Genomic DNA, 20,110 nt, shown 5'->3' on the forward strand with positions numbered 1-20,110 from the left:
AAGGACACACACATGCGGGCAGACATACTGTAGAAGGACACACACACACATGCGGGCAGACATACGGTAGAAGGACACACACACACATGCAGGCAGACATACTGTAGAAGGACACACACACACACATGCGGGCAGACATACTGTAGAAGGACACACACACACACATGCGGGCAGACATACGGTAGAAGGACACACACACACATGCGGGCAGACATACTGTAGAAGGACACACACACACACATGCAGGCAGACATACGGTAGAAGGACACACACACATGCAGGCAGACATACGGTAGAAGGACACACACACACATGCGGGCAGACATACTGTAGAAGGACACACACATGCAGGCAGACATACGGTAGAAGGACACACACACACATGCGGGCAGACATACTGTAGAAGGACACACACACACACATGCATGCAGACATACGGTAGAAGGACACACACATGCAGGCAGACATACGGTAGAAGGACACACACACACATGCGGGCAGACATACTGTAGAAGGACACACACATGCAGGCAGACATACTGTAGAAGGACACACACATGCGGGCAGACATACTGTAGAAGGACACACACATGCAGGCAGACATACTGTAGAAGGACACACACATGCGGGCAGACATACGGTAGAAGGACACACACATGCGGGCAGACATACTGTAGAAGGACACACACATGCGGGCAGACATACTGTAGAAGGACACACACATGCGGGCAGACATACTGTAGAAGGACACACACATGCGGGCAGACATACTGTAGAAGGACACACACACACACACATGCGGGCAGACATACTGTAGAAGGACACACACACACACACATGCGGGCAGACATACTGTAGAAGGACACACACATGCGGGCAGACATACGGTAGAAGGACACACACATGCGGGCAGACATACTGTAGAAGGACACACACATGCGGGCAGACATACGGTAGAAGGACACACACATGCGGGCAGACATACTGTAGAAGGACACACACATGCGGGCAGACATACTGTAGAAGGACACACACACACACATGCGGGCAGACATACTGTAGAAGGACACACACACACACACATGCGGGCAGACATACTGTAGAAGGACACACACACACACACATGCGGGCAGACATACGGTAGAAGGACACACACACGCGGGCAGACATACTGTAGAAGGACACACACACACACATGCGGGCAGACATACTGTAGAAGGACACACACACACACATGCGGGCAGACATACGGTAGAAGGACACACACACACACATGCGGGCAGACATACGGTAGAAGGACACACACACACACATGCGGGCAGACATACGGTAGAAGGACACACACATGCGGGCAGACATACTGTAGAAGGACACACACACACACACATGCGGGCAGACATACTGTAGAAGGACACACACATGCAGGCAGACATACTGTAGAAGGACACACACATGCGGGCAGACATACTGTAGAAGGACACACACACACACACATGCGGGCAGACATACTGTAGAAGGACACACACATGCGGGCAGACATACTGTAGAAGGACACACACACACACACATGCGGGCAGACATACTGTAGAAGGACACACACATGCGGGCAGACATACTGTAGAATGACACACACACACACACATGCGGGCAGACATACTGTAGAAGGACACACACATGCGGGCAGACATACTGTAGAAGGACACACACACGCGGGCAGACATACTGTAGAAGGACACACACGCGGGCAGACATACTGTAGAAGGACACACACACACACATGCAGGCAGACATACTGTAGAAGGACACACACACACACATGCAGGCAGACATACGGTAGAAGGACACACACATGCGGGCAGACATACTGTAGAAGGACACACACATGCAGGCAGACATACTGTAGAAGGACACACACACACACATGCGGGCAGACATACGGTAGAAGGACACACACACACACACATGCGGGCAGACATACTGTAGAAGGACACACACATGCAGGCAGACATACTGTAGAAGGACACACACATGCGGGCAGACATACTGTAGAAGGACACACACATGCAGGCAGACATACTGTAGAAGGACACACACATGCGGGCAGACATACTGTAGAAGGACACACACATGCGGGCAGACATACTGTAGAAGGACACACACACACACACATGCGGGCAGACATACTGTAGAAGGACACACACATGCGGGCAGACATACTGTAGAAGGACACACACATGCGGGCAGACATACTGTAGAAGGACACACACATGCGGGCAGACATACTGTAGAAGGACACACACACACACATGCGGGCAGACATACTGTAGAAGGACACACACATGCGGGCAGACATACTGTAGAAGGACACACACATGCGGGCAGACATACTGTAGAAGGACACACACATGCGGGCAGACATACTGTAGAAGGACACACACATGCGGGCAGACATACGGTAGAAGGACACACACATGCAGGCAGACATACTGTAGAAGGACACACACACACACACATGCGGGCAGACATACTGTAGAAGGACACACACATGCGGGCAGACATACTGTAGAAGGACACACACATGCGGGCAGACATACTGTAGAAGGACACACACATGCGGGCAGACATACGGTAGATGGACACACACACACACACATGCAGGCAGACATACTGTAGAAGGACACACACACACACACATGCGGGCAGACATACTGTAGAAGGACACACACATGCGGGCAGACATACTGTAGAAGGACACACACATGCGGGCAGACATACTGTAGAAGGACACACACATGCGGGCAGACATACTGTAGAAGGACACACACATGCGGGCAGACATACTGTAGAAGGACACACACATGCGGGCAGACATACTGTAGAAGGACACACACACACACACATGCAGGCAGACATACTGTAGAAGGACACACACATGCGGGCAGACATACTGTAGAAGGACACACACATGCGGGCAGACATACTGTAGAAGGACACACACATGCGGGCAGACATACTGTAGAAGGACACACACACACACATGCGGGCAGACATACTGTAGAAGGACACACACATGCAGGCAGACATACTGTAGAAGGACACACACATGCGGGCAGACATACTGTAGAAGGACACACACATGCGGGCAGACATACTGTAGAAGGACACACACATGCGGGCAGACATACGGTAGAAGGACACACACATGCAGGCAGACATACTGTAGAAGGACACACACACACACACATGCGGGCAGACATACTGTAGAAGGACACACACATGCGGGCAGACATACTGTAGAAGGACACACACATGCGGGCAGACATACTGTAGAAGGACACACACATGCGGGCAGACATACGGTAGAAGGCACACACACACACACATGCAGGCAGACATACTGTAGAAGGCAACACACACACACATGCGGGCAGACATACTGTAGAAGGACACACACATGCGGGCAGACATACTGTAGAAGGACACACACACACACACATGCGGGCAGACATACTGTAGAAGGACACACACATGCGGGCAGACATACTGTAGAAGGACACACACATGCGGGCAGACATACTGTAGAAGGACACACACATGCGGGCAGACATACGGTAGAAGGACACACACACACACATGCAGGCAGACATACTGTAAAAGGACACACACATGCAGGCAGACATACTGTAAAAGGACACACACATGCGGGCAGACATACTGTAGAAGGACACACACATGCGGGCAGACATACTGTAGAAGGACACACACACACACACATGCGGGCAGACATACTGTAAAAGGACACACACATGCAGGCAGACATACTGTAGAAGGACACACACATGCGGGCAGACATACTGTAGAAGGACACACACATGCGGGCAGACATACTGTAGAAGGACACACACAATAGGAATTAAGGGAGAAAGAAAAGGTGGACTACTGCGGAGAGTCAAGTATTTTGTTTGACAACAAGCCATTTTGAAATTCAAAAAGGGAAATATAGAAGATAGGGGGATAGAAACGCGTGAAACAGAGTTGCGGGTCTATTATGACCGTGTCTGGGTGGGAGGGGAGGTCATACGAGGCAGGAGCGGAGGCTGATAGACAAACCTTTGTGTTTAGATCATGGTGTAGTTGTCATTTCAACACTGCCTGCCCTGGGGTAAGGTAATACAGCTCTGTTCTGTTGCTGCGCTAACAAAAACAACTCAAAAAGGTATAGTCTAAAAAAAAACGTGGTTATTGAGAAATATCTTGGAAATGGCAATGATGAACATCCCGCTCACTCTCTCCCAACTGGCACTTTGGAGGAAAACAGGAAAGGATAAAGCAATTGCCTGCATTCAGGGCTATGATAACAAATCTGTACCTTGGAAGTGGTTTCCCTGTTTCCATCATTTATTCATGGAGTCGGGAGTGGATGGAATGGAAGGAAAAAGTGTCTGTACTATGATTCTAGACTAGAAAGAGAGAGGCTCTCTAGATTATGATTCTAGACCAGAAAGAGAGAGCCTCTCTGTTCAAAGAGCTAGCTAGAGGGAGATTAAACATACAGGGACATGTCTCCTGCCTTCCCTCTGTTTCTCACACACACACACACACACACACATCTATACAAACCCACACCCACTCACCCACCCAGCTGTGGGTCCATATGTAGCTATAATGAAGCCTTTAGATGAAGCTGTGGATTAATGGAAGCATACGCGGTGTGCTTCACTGGAGAGACGATGTAATTAAGCTTCCTAAGCTCTGGGCATGTGTTTGTAATGAGGGAGACGGAAGGGCCCCATTCACACACACATACACGCACCCCCTGAGAGATACCGTTTGTTAAGGATATGTAACAGAATGTACCATCTCCCTCAGGTAAAGAGACAAAGAACAAACCGTCCACCATTCACAGCTAGTAGTACTACACTCCTGTCACTGCAGAGAAGTACAGCCCTTATTTATCATGGGAAACACAGCTAGTAGTACTACACTCCTGTCACTGCAGAGAAGTACAGCCCTTATTTATCATGGGAAACACAGCTAGTAGTACTACACTCCTGTCACTGCAGAGAAGTACAGCCCTTATTTATCATGGGAAACACAGCTAGTAGTACTACACTCCTGTCACTGCAGAGAAGTACAGCCCTTATTTATCATGGGAAACACAGCTAGTAGTACTACACTCCTGTCACTGCAGAGAAGTACAGCCCTTATTTATCATGGGAAACACAGCTAGTAGTACTACACTCCTGTCACTGCAGAGAAGTACAGCCCTTATTTATCATGGGAAACACAGCTAGTAGTACTACAGTCCTGTCACTGCAGAGAAGTACAGCCCTTATTTATCATGGGAAACACAGCTAGTAGTACTACAGTCCTGTCACTGCAGAGAAGTACAGCCCTTATTTATCATGGGAAACACAGCTAGTAGCTAGTAGATATTTTAACCTGCGTGTCGTGATCTCGTTTGGTGTGGGGGGACAAAATACATTTATGCACGATGACGCACGAGCACAGACGGTTTGGGTTCCGTGTAACTGTATGCAAACGTCCGACTTGAACTGTAGCAATCCACGGCCATCTGTCTGTAGGAGCTAACCATTTTCGTGAACAGGGTGGTGTACCTAATAAACTGTGTAGATTTTGTTAGATTTGATTATTGGAGCTCTAAATATCACACTCCAATCAACTATGCCAGCTGCACTATAAAACTGGCATCAGCCAATAGAGAAAGTGTGCTGGTGATGGTTGACTGTGTGAATGGATTACTGTATATCGAGGTGAGATCTTATGTCTAGTAGAGAAAAGACTGCTCTCTTTAAGTGTTGGATAATCCCTTGGCCAGGCTAACTCAACATCTCTCAATCTCTCTCTGTTCTACAGTCAGATTCATTTAAAAAAAAAGAGATTGAAAGTCTCTACATGTTTTTCTAATTATAATGTATTCCTTCAGAAATCACTGAATGGCTTCTACATACAGTGGTGTGATGATAACAGTGACTTTTCATCCAAGTCGATTTATTTAACTTTTCTAAATAATTTGATTCCTTGAATCTCTCTCTGCCATTCAGGTCCCTAGCAGTCTGCGGAACCCGAGCTAAGCATTGTGAAAGCAGAAATGAAAGGCAGAGAAATGTCATCTTCGTTTAATGCTGCCAGGCATTCAACCACCGGCCCAAATATTGGTTTATTATCTTTTTCACATCTGAGCTACCGAGGGGTAAGGACAAAAGTTGGCGGCTATTTGAAGCACATCTTTTTAAGGAAATGTTCATCTGGAATTTTCGAACGGGGCGATCATTTTGTGTATGGAGCCTGTATGCTAGGTTAGCATTGACTGGCGTTTCCTATCAAAATTGAAATCATACCTCGAGGCCTGCGAGGGAGGGTCGTTGAGATGTTTCACCTGTTCAATGCTAAACAGGTGACACTTAGCATTGCTGTGACTCACCTTAAAGTTTGCTCGAAATGCAATCATGGAAATTGTGACATATGACCGATTATGCAGGATCTGAAAATAATTCTCTCTCTCGGAACCTCTCCTCCTTTCAACGACCTCTCTCTCTTCCACCATGCCTCTCACTTCCATTTTACACACAGGCAATGTCTCGGAGGAACGGGGTTTGAAAAAAACCGATGAAACAAGCAGGCAAACAGTGCTGTCAGGCGCCGCTGATTGAAACCACAAGGTCATCGCAGAGCGAGGGAGCAAGGGGAGAGAAACCAGACAGAAGAAAAGCTGTGGAACAGTGAGACTCTCCAGGGACTCACTCTCCAATCTCCCCCTCGCTGTCTGTCTGTCTGTCTGTCTGTCTGTCTGTCTGTCTGTCTGTCTGTCTGTCTGTCTGTCTGGCGCAGGACTCTGTTATAGTGTTGGGCTTGAGGTGCAACACGGGGCGCTCTTTGTTTTGGCACCTCCCTTGTTCTACTCCTTCCCAGCTCTGTACCTCTCCACACCCCTCCCTCCCTCCTGCCCTCCCTTACCTTGTAGTTCTCCACTCTTGCTGTACAGCTCTCTCCTCTGTTCCCTCAGGTAGGCACTCATGCTGATGGCGTGAGACGACGACTCAAACCTGGAAGAGAGAAACACACTTTCACTCTAGCCTGGTCCCAGATGTGTTTGTGCCGTCACTCTAGCCTGGTCCCAGATGTGTTTGTGCCGTCACTCTAGCCTGGTCCCAGATGTGTTTGTGCCGTCACTCTAGCCTGGTCCCAGATGTGTTTGTGCCGTCACTCTAGCCTGGTCCCAGATCTGTTTGTGCCGTCACTCTAGCCTGGTCCCAGATGTGTTTGTGCCGTCACTCTAGCCTGGTCCCAGATGTGTTTGTGCCGTCACTCTAGCCTGGTCCCAGATGTGTTTGTGCCGTCACTCTAGCCTGGTCCCAGATGTGTTTGTGCCGTCACTCTAGCCTGGTCCCAGATGTGTTTGTGCCGTCACTCTAGCCTGGTCCCAGATGTGTTTGTGCCGTCACTCTAGCCTGGTCCCAGATGTTTTTGTGCGGTCACTCTAGCCTGGTCCCAGATGTTTTTGTGCGGTCACTCTAGCCTGGTCCCAGATCTGTTTGGGCTGTCTCTCTAGCCTGGTCCCAGATCTGTTTGGGCTGTCTCTCTAGCCTGGTCCCAGATCTGTTTGGGCTGTCTCTCTAGCCTGGTCCCAGATCTGTTTGGGCTGTCTCTCTAGCCTGATCCCAGATCTGTTTGGGCTGTCTCTCTAGCCTGGTCCCAGATCTGTTTCTGCTGTCTTGCCAACTCCTATGGTCATTGTCACGTCTTAGCCAAACCGATCAGGGACTAGACTACTGTCACTCCTACTCAGAGACCCAGTCCTTACACTACAAGAGGTCAGCAGTTAAACCCTGGAGCTACTACTACAGGTCTGCCTTGTGGTTGGGGTACATAACGTAAAATGGCTTTGTAAGTCTGTATGTGCCATGTGGCTCCAGTTAGACACTGCAACAGCCTGAATCAGCACACTAATACTATAGACATCCCTACTGCACACTAACACTAATGACATCCCTACTGCACACTAACACTATAGACATCCCTACTGCACACTAACACTATAGACATCCCTACTGCACACTAACACTATAGACATCCCTACTGTACACTAACACTATAGACATCCCTACTGCACACTAACACTATAGACATCCCTACTGCACACTAATACTAATGACATCCCTACTGCACACTAACACTATAGACATCCCTACTGCACACTAACACTATAGACATCCCTACTGCACACTAACACTATAGACATCCCTACTGCACACTAACACTATAGACATCCTTACTGCACACTAACACTATAGACATCCCTACTGCACACTAATACTAATGACATCCCTACTGCACACTAACACTATAGACATCCCTACTGCACACTAACACTATAGACATCCCTACTGCACACTAATACTAATGACATCCCTACTGCACACTAACACTATAGACATCCCTACTGCACACTAACACTATAGACATCCCTACTGCACACTAACACTATAGACATCCCTACTGTACACTAACACTATAGACATCCCTACTGCACACTAACACTATAGACATCCCTACTGCACACTAACACTATAGACATCCCTACTGCACACTAATACTATAGACATCCCTACTGCACACTAATACTAATGACATCCCTACTGCACACTAATACTAATGACATCACTACTGCACACTAACACTATAGACATCCCTACTGTAAACTAACACTATAGACATCCCTACTGCACACTAACACTATAGACATCCTTACTGTACACTAACACTATAGACACCCCTACTGTACACTAACACTATAGACATCCCTACTGCACACTAATACTAATGACATCCCTACTGCACACTAACACTATAGACATCCCTACTGCACACTAATACTAATGACATCCCTACTGCACACTAATACTAATGGCATCCCTACTGCACACTAACACTATAGACATCCCTACTGCACACTAACACTATAGACATCCCTACTGCACACTAACACTATAGACATCCCTACTGCACACTAATACTAATGACATCCCTACTGCACACTAACACTATAGACATCCCTACTGCACACTAACACTATAGACATCCCTACTGTACACTAACACTATAGACATCCCTACTGCACACTAACACTATAGACATCCCTACTGCACACTAACACTATAGACATCCCTACTGCACACTAACACTATAGACATCCCTACTGCACACTAACACTATAGACATCCTTACTGCACACTAACACTATAGACATCCCTACTGCACACTAACACTATAGACATCCCTACTGCACACTAACACTATAGACATCCTTACTGCACACTAACACTATAGACATCCCTACTGCACACTAACACTATAGACATCCTTACTGCACACTAACACTATAGACATCCCTACTGTACACTAACACTATAGACATCCTTACTGCACACTAACACTATAGACATCCCTACTGCACACTAACACTATAGACATCCCTACTGCACACTAACACTATAGACATCCCTACTGCACACTAACACTATAGACATCCTTACTGCACACTAACACTATAGACATCCCTACTGCACACTAACACTATAGACATCCCTACTGCACACTAACACTATAGACATCCCTACTGCACACTAACACTATAGACATCCCTACTGCACACTAATACTTATGACATCCCTACTGCACACTAACACTATAGACATCCCTACTGCACACTAACACTATAGACATCCCTACTGCACACTAACACTATAGACATCCCTACTGCACACTAACACTATAGACATCCTTACTGCACACTAACACTATAGACATCCCTACTGCACACTAATACTATAGACATCCCTACTGTACACTAACACTATAGACATTCCTACTGCACACTAACACTATAGACATCCCTACTGCACACTAACACTATAGACCTCCCTACTGCACACTAACACTATAGACATCCCTACTGCACACTAATACTATAGACATCCCTACTGTACACTAATACTTATGACATCCCTACTGCACACTAACACTATAGACAGCCCTACTGCACACTAACACTATAGACCTCCCTACTGCACACTAACACTATAGACCTCCCTACTGCACACTAACACTATAGACCTCCCTACTGCACACTAACACTATAGACCTCCCTACTGCACACTAACACTATAGACATCCCTACTGCACACTAACACTATAGACCTCCCTACTGCACACTAACACTATAGACATCCCTACTGCACACTAACACTATAGACCTCCCTACTGCACACTAATACTATAGACATCCGTACTGCACACTAACACTATAGACATCCCTACTGTACACTAATACTATAGACATCCCTACTGCACACAAACACTATAGACCTCCCTACTGCACACTAACACTATAGACCTACCTACTGCACACTAACACTATAGACATCCCTACTGCACACTAACACTATAGACCTCCCTACTGCACACTAACACTATAGACATCCCTACTGCACACTAACACTATAGACATCCCTACTGCACACTAACACTATAGACATCCCTACTGCACACTAATACTATAGACATCCCTACTGCACACTAACACTATAGACATCCCTACTGCACACTAACACTATAGACATCCCTACTGCACACTAACACTATAGACATCCCTACTGCACACTAACACTATAGACATCCTTACTGCACACTAACACTATAGACATCCCTACTGCACACTAACACTATAGACATCCCTACTGCACACTAACACTATAGACATCCCTACTGCACACTAACACTATAGACATCCCTACTGCACACTAACACTATAGACATCCCTACTGCACACTAACACTATAGACCTCCCTACTGCACACTAACACTATAGACATCCCTACTGCACACTAACACTATAGACACCCCTACTGCACACTAACACTATAGACCTCCCTACTGTACACTAATACTATAGACATCCCTACTGCACACTAACACTATAGACCTCCCTACTGCACACTAACACTATAGACCTCCCTACTGCACACTAACACTATAGACATCCCTACTGCACACTAACACTATAGACATCCCTACTGCACACTAACACTATAGACATCCCTACTGCACACTAACACTATAGACATCCTTACTGCACACTAACACTATAGACATCCCTACTGCACACTAACACTATAGACATCCCTACTGCACACTAACACTATAGACATCCCTACTGCACACTAACACTATAGACATCCCTACTGCACACTAATACTATAGACATCCCTACTGTACACTAATACTTATGACATCCCTACTGCACACTAACACTATAGACATCCTTACTGCACACTAACACTATAGACATCCCTACTGCACACTAACACTATAGACCTCCCTACTGTACACTAACACTATAGACCTCCCTACTGCACACTAACACTATAGACCTCCCTACTGCACACTAATACTATAGACATCCCTACTGCACACTAACACTATAGACCTCCCTACTGCACACTAACACTATAGACATCCCTACTGCACTCTAACACTATAGACCTCCCTACTGCACACTAATACTATAGACATCCCTACTGCACACTAACAATATAGACATCCCTACTGTACACTAATACTATAGACATCCCCACTGCACACTAACACTATAGACCTCCCTACTGCACACTAACACTATAGACCTCTCTACTGCACACTAACACTATAGACATCCCTACTGCACACTAACACTATAGACCTCCCTACTGCACACTAACACTATAGACATCCCTACTGCACACTAACACTATATACATCCCTACTGCACACTAACACTATAGACATCCCTACTGCACACTAACACTATAGACATCCTTACTGCACACTAACACTATAGACATCCCTACTGTACACTAACACTATAGACATCCTTACTGCACACTAACACTATAGACATCCCTACTGCACACTAACACTATAGACATCCCTACTGCACACTAACACTATAGACATCCCTACTGTACACTAACACTATAGACATCCTTACTGCACACTAACACTATAGACATCCCTACTGCACACTAACACTATAGACATCCCTACTGCACACTAACACTATAGACATCCCTACTGCACACTAACACTATAGACATCCCTACTGCACACTAATACTATAGACATCCCTACTGTACACTAATACTTATGACATCCCTACTGCACACTAACACTATAGACATCCCTACTGCACACTAACACTATAGACATCCCTACTGCACACTAATACTATAGACATCCCTACTGTACACTAATACTTATGACAACCCTACTGCACACTAACACTATAGACATCCCTACTGCACACTAACACTATAGACATCCCTACTGCACACTAACACTATAGACCTCCCTACTGCACACTAACACTATAGACATCCCTACTGCACACTAACACTATAGACATCCTTACTGTACACTAACACTATAGACCTCCCTACTGCACACTAACACTATAGACATCCCTACTGCACACTAACACTATAGACATCCCTACTGCACACTAACACTATAGACATCCCTACTGCACACTAATACTATAGACATCCCTACTGCACACTAACACTATAGACATCCCTACTGCACACTAACACTATAGACATCCTTACTGCACACTAACACTATAGACATCCCTACTGCACACTAACACTATAGACATCCCTACTGCACACTAACACTATAGACCTCCCTACTGCACACTAACACTATAGACATCCCTACTGCACACTAACACTATAGACATCCCTACTGCACACTAACACTATAGACATCCCTACTGCACACTAACACTATAGACATCCCTACTGCACACTAACACTATAGACCTCCCTACTGCACACTAATACTATAGACATCCCTACTGCACACTAATACTATAGACATCCCTACTGCACACTAACACTATAGACATCCCTACTGCACACTAACACTATAGACCTCCCTACTGCACACTAACACTATAGACATCCCTACTGCACACTAACACTATAGACATCCCTACTGCACACTAACACTATAGACCTCCCTACTGCACACTAACACTATAGACCTCCCTACTGCACACTAACACTATAGACCTCCCTACTGCACACTAACACTATAGACATCCCTACTGCACACTAACACTATAGACATCCCTACTGCACACTAACACTATAGACATCCCTACTGCACACTAACACTATAGACATCCCTACTGCACACTAACACTATAGACCTCCCTACTGCACACTAACACTATAGACATCCCTACTGCACACTAACACTATAGACCTCCCTACTGCACACTAACACTATAGACATCCCTACTGCACACTAACACTATAGACATCCCTACTGCACACTAATACTATAGACATCCCTACTGCACACTAACACTATAGACATCCCTACTGCACACTAACACTATAGACATCCCTACTGCACACTAACACTATAGACCTCCCTACTGCACACTAACACTATAGACATCCCTACTGCACACTAACACTATAGACATCCCTACTGCACACTAACACTATAGACATCCCTACTGCACACTAACACTATAGACATCCCTACTGTACACTAACACTATAGACATCCCTACTGCACACTAATACTATAGACATCCCTACTGCACACTAACACTATAGACATCCCTACTGCACACTAACACTATAGACATCCCTACTGCACATTAACACTATAGACATCCCTACTGCACACCAACACTATAGACATCCCTACTGCACACTAACACTATAGACATCCCTACTGTACACTAACACTATAGACATCCCTACTGCACACTAACACTATAGACATCCCTACTGCACACTAACACTATAGACATCCCTACTGCACACTAACACTATAGACATCCCTACTGCACACTAACACTATAGACATCCCTACTGCACACTAACACTATAGACATCCCTACTGCACACTAACACTATAGACATCCCTACTGCACACTAACACTATAGACATCCCTACTGCACACTAACACTATAGACATCCCTACTGCACACTAACACTATAGACATCCCTACTGTACACTAACACTATAGACATCCCTACTGCACACTAATACTATAGACATCCCTACTGCACACTAATACTATAGACATCCCTACTGCACACTAACACTATAGACATCCCTACTGCACACTAACACTATAGACATCCCTACTGCACACTAACACTATAGACATCCCTACTGCACACTAACACTATAGACATCCCTACTGCACACTAACACTATAGACATCCCTACTGCACACTAATACTATAGACCTCCCTACTGCACACTAACACTATAGACATCCCTACTGCACACTAACACTATAGACATCCCTACTGCACACTAACACTATAGACCTCCCTACTGCACACTAACACTATAGACCTCCCTACTGCACACTAACACTATAGACATCCCTACTGTACACTAACACTATAGACATCCTTACTGCACACTAACACTATAGACATCCCTACTGCACACTAATACTATAGACATCCCTACTGCACACTAACCTGGTTCTGTTAGGGTTCTGAAGTGTAGGGGCCATCTTCCCCCTTTCCTTGACTAAAAAAGCACTTTCAAAGGACATTCTCCATCAAGCATGTTTTATAGTACAGGAGTAGGCTTAATCTAGGTCTGGTAAAACTGGCCCTCAATGCTCAAGGTTTTTAGCCTGTCTGTGTCTTACTTGAAGAGGGACTGCTTGGCACGTTGGGGTTTCTTCTTGGCGAAGAAGGCTGCGAACTCGCTGCCAGTGCTGGCGTAGGTGAGCTGGGCAGAGGGCTCGGCAGCACTTTTAGTGTTCTTCACATCCAGGTAGTCCATCAACAGAACCTAGAGAACATTGACATTTTAGTAATTTAGCAATTATGTACTTAGATTTAGGAGACGCTCTGGGAGCGACTTCCAATAAACGCATTCCACTAAGTTAAGTAAAACAATACATATTACATGTCATCAATGACAACTCACTGACAGAGGGCTCAAGTTCTTTGTTTTCCAAGTTAGGATTCATCCAACGGATTGGAGTATAGAGCAACAGTCATCACTGTGAGAGGTGACAATCTAGGCTCATCTACGATCCTCCAAGAACACCACACAACTAACATACATATTATGATGTCAGTTCATGTATGTCATAGCATTATGTCATATAATACATTGAACATAAGGAATTATGTTGTCAGCAGAACAATGATCTATAACTGATTATGTCATCGAGGTTAACACAGCAATCCACGAAAGAGTTCCGGCGAGTCATCAAAATATCACATCCCCCATTTCTAAGTCCGTCTGCATATTTAAAACCCGCTCCATCCATGTCTCATCAACGATCATAAATACCTTATACAGATGTAACAACAACCCCAGACTGACAGATATTGAAGATGTCGGGTAAGAAAGTTAACTTTCCTCATTGTCTTCCCCCAGTATCTCCCCATCTCTCTCTCTCTCCCCGGGACTACATATGTTCTGAATTAGCCTCCCATTCCTAATGGCTTCATCATTTAGCAGGGCCATTTAGCCCGTGTCGTTGTAATTCTGACCCGCGTAGCGTCGTGGCGGGGCGGCCTAAAGTGGGGTGAGAGTAATGCTGGAGCAGATGGAAATACAGTCGACCTGTAATGATGTCATTACTGCTGGAGAGAAGACCCCCATCACCACAGAGGGAAGACTTCAGCACACACACTAGTGTGAGCAAACTGGCATGGACACACACACACACACACTAGTGTGAGCAAACTGGCATGGACACACACACACACACACACACACACACACACACACACACACACACACACACACACACACACACACACACACACACACACACACACACACACTAGTGTGAGCAAACTGACATGGACACACAGACACACACACACTAGTGTGAGCAAACTGGCATGGACACAGACACACACACACACACACTAGTGTGAGCAAACTGGCATGGACACACAGACACTAGTGTGAGCAAACTGGCATGGACACACAGACACACACACACTAGTGTGAGCAAACTGGCATGGACACACACACACTAGTGTGAGCAAACTGGCATGGACACACAGACACTAGTGTGAGCAAACTGGCATGGACACACAGACACACACACACTAGTGTGAGCAAACTGGCATGGACACACACACACTAGTGTGAGCAAACTGGCATGGACACACACACACTAGTGTGAGCAAACTGGCATGGACACACAGACACTAGTGTGAGCAAACTGGCATGGACACACAGACACACACACACTAGTGTGAGCAAACTGGCATGGACACACACACACTAGTGTGAGCAAACTGGCATGGACACACAGACACACACATACACTAGTGTGAGCAAACTGGCATGGACACACACAGACACACACACACTAGTGTGAGCAAACTGGCATGGACACACACACACTAGTGTGAGCAAACTGGCATGGACACACAGACACTAGTGTGAGCAAACTGGCATGGACACACAGACACACACACACTAGTGTGAGCAAACTGGCATGGACACACACACACTAGTGTGAGCAAACTGGCATGGACACACAGACACACACACACACTAGTGTGAGCAAACTGGCATGGACACACACAGACACACACACACTAGTGTGAGCAAACTGGCATGGACACACACACACTAGTGTGAGCAAACTGGCATGGACACACAGACACACACACACACACACTAGTGTGAGCAAACTGGCATGGACACACAGGACACACACACACTAGTGTGAGCAAACTGGCATGGACACACAGACACACACACACACTAGTGTGAGCAAACTGGCATGGACACACACACACACTAGTGTGAGCAAACTGGCATGGACACACACACACTAGTGTGAGCAAACTGCCATGGACACACAGACACACACACACACTAGTGTGAGCAAACTGGCATGGACACACAGGACACACACACACACTAGTGTGAGCAAACTGGCATGGACACACAGACACACACACACACTAGTGTGAGCAAACTGGCATGGACACACACACACACTAGTGTGAGCAAACTGGCATGGACACACACACTAGTGTGAGCAAACTGCCATGGACACACAGACACACACACACACTAGTGTGAGCAAACTGGCATGGACACACACACACACTAGTGTGAGCAAACTGGCATGGACACACACACACTAGTGTGAGCAAACTGCCATGGACACACACACACTAGTGTGAGCAAACTGGCATGGACACACAGACACACACACACACACACACACACTAGTGTGAGCAAACTGGCATGGACACACAGACACACACACACTAGTGTGAGCAAACTGGCATGGACACACAGACACACAGACACACACACACACACCTACCCGCCCCTCTCCCGACAACACACACGCCGACCCACTACACAGACACACTTTTTCCCTTCTCTCCCCCTCTGGAAGCCATCACTCAGGCCCCCCTGCCACCCCTGCCCTCCAGCGACACCATGCAAGCCTAGCAGAGAGCGCTAATCCTGTCAGCGTATTAATTACTAATGACCATGTGATCTGCTGATGGAGCGTGGCCCACTACCTAACCCGGGAGACTTAATTAAATGCCGGCGTTAGGCTGATGAAGGGGCTCCGACCCTAATATATTGCATTAGAGGGAGTAAACTTGAAGCAATTAACCACACTAATAGGACAGACGGATGTACAGACAGACAGAGGGAGAGGGTATGAACAGGACAGCTGTGAGAGGGTATGAACAGGACAGATGACAGAGGGAGAGGGTATGAACAGGACAGATGAGAGAGGGAGAGGGTATGAACAGGACAGATGAGAGAGGGTATAAACAGGACAGATGAGAGAGGGTATGAACAGGACAGATGGGAGAGGGTATGAACAGGACAGATGGGAGAGGGTATGAACAGGACAGATGGGAGAGGGAGAGGGTATGAACAGGACAGATGAGAGAGGGAGAGGGTATGCACAGGACAGATGAGAGAGGGTATAAACAGGACAGATGAGAGAGGGTATGAACAGGACGATGGGAGAGGGAGAGGGTAGGAACAGGACAGATGTCAGAGGGAGAGGGTATGAACAGGACAGATGACAGAGGGAGAGGGTATGAACAGGACAGATGAGAGAGGGAGAGGGTATGAACAGGACAGATGAGAGAGGGAGAGGGTATGAACAGGACAGATGGGAGAGGGTATGAACAGGACAGATGACAGAGGGAGAGGGTATGAACAGGACAGATGAGAGAGGGAGAGGGTATGAACAGGACAGATGAGAGAGGGTATAAACAGGACAGATGAGAGAGGGTATGAACAGGACAGATGGGAGAGGGTATGAACAGGACAGATAGGAGAGGGTATGAACAGGACAGATGGGGAGGGAGAGGGTATGAACAGGACAGATGAGAGAGGGAGAGAGTATGCACAGGACAGATGAGAGAGGGTATAAACAGGACAGATGAGAGAGGGTATGAACAGGACAGATAGGAGAGGGAGAGGGTATGAACAGGACAGATGACAGAGGGAGAGGGTATGAGCAGGACAGATGACAGAGGGAGAGGGTATGAACAGGACAGATGAGAGAGGGAGAGGGTATGAACAGGACAGATGGGAGAGGGAGAGGGTATGAACAGGACAGATGAGAGAGGGAGAGGGTATGAACAGGACAGATGGGAGAGGGTATGAACAGGACAGATGACAGAGGGAGAGGGTATGAACAGGACAGATGAGAGAGGGAGAGGGTATGAACAGGACAGATGAGAGAGGGTATAAACAGGACAGATGAGGGAGGGTATGAACAGGACAGATGGGAGAGGGTATGAACAGGACAGATGGGAGAGGGTATGAACAGGACAGATGGGAGAGGGAGAGGGTATGAACAGGACAGATGAGAGAGGGAGAGGGTATGAACAGGACAGATGAGAGAGGGAGAGGGTATGAACAGGACAGATGAGAGAGGGAGAGGGTATGAACAGGACAGATGAGAGAGGGAGAGGGTATGCACAGGACAGATGGGAGAGGGTATAAACAGGACAGATGAGAGAGGGTATGAACAGGACAGATGGGAGAGGGAGAGGGTATGAACAGGACAGATGACAGAGGGAGAGGGTATGAACAGGACAGATGACAGAGGGAGAGGGTATGAACAGGACAGATGAGAGAGGGAGAGGGTATGAACAGGACAGATGAGAGAGGGAGAGGGTATGAACAGGACAGATGAGAGAGGGAGAGGGTATGAACAAGACAGATGAGAGAGGGAGAGGGTATGAACAGGACAGATGAGAGAGGGAGAGGGTATGAACAGGACAGATGAGAGAGGGAGAGGGTATGAACAGGACACATGAGATAGGGAGAGGGTATGAACAGGACATATGAGAGAGGGAGACGGTATGAACAGGACAGATGAGAGAGGGAGAGGGTATGAACAGGACAGATAGGAGAGGGTATGAACAGGACAGATGGAGAGGGAGAGGGTATGAACAGGACAGATGAGAGAGGGAGAGAGTATGCACAGGACAGATGAGAGAGGGTATAAACAGGACAGATGAGAGAGGGTATGAACAGGACGATGGGAGAGGGAGAGGGTAGGAACAGGACAGATGACAGAGGGAGAGGGTATGAACAGGACAGATGACAGAGGGAGAGGGTATGAACAGGACAGATGAGAGAGGGAGAGGGTATGAACAGGACAGATGAGAGAGGGTATGAACAGGACAGATGGGAGAGGGTATGAACAGGACAGATGACAGAGGGAGAGGGTATGAACAGGACAGATGAGAGAGGGAGAGGGTATGAACAGGACAGATGAGAGAGGGTATAAACAGGACAGATGAGAGAGGGTATGAACAGGACAGATGGGAGAGGGTATGAACAGGACAGATAGGAGAGGGTATGAACAGGACAGATGGAGAGGGAGAGGGTATGAACAGGACAGATGAGAGAGGGAGAGAGTATGCACAGGACAGATGAGAGAGGGTATAAACAGGACAGATAGGAGAGGGAGAGGGTATGAACAGGACAGATGACAGAGGGAGAGGGTATGAGCAGGACAGA

The 20,110-nt window shown here is 46.8% G+C and overlaps 1 protein-coding gene across 1 annotated transcript in view; it reads right to left on the reverse strand.

The window, feature by feature from the left end:
- LOC106609610 (exocyst complex component 4) overlaps positions 1-20,110 on the reverse strand; it is an 816,839-nt gene that overhangs the window by 701,047 nt on the left and 95,682 nt on the right. Inside the window, exons 8-9 of the mRNA XM_045700059.1 lie at positions 14,757-14,902; positions 6,979-7,067 (exon numbers count right to left, since the gene is read on the reverse strand). Coding sequence (XP_045556015.1) covers positions 6,979-7,067; positions 14,757-14,902 — 235 coding nt within the window. The remainder of the gene's footprint in view (positions 1-6,978; positions 7,068-14,756; positions 14,903-20,110) is intronic.

Source organism: Salmo salar, chromosome ssa17 (genome assembly GCF_905237065.1).
Source record: "Salmo salar chromosome ssa17, Ssal_v3.1, whole genome shotgun sequence".
In the NCBI taxonomy this organism is placed as follows: domain Eukaryota; kingdom Metazoa; phylum Chordata; class Actinopteri; order Salmoniformes; family Salmonidae; genus Salmo; species Salmo salar.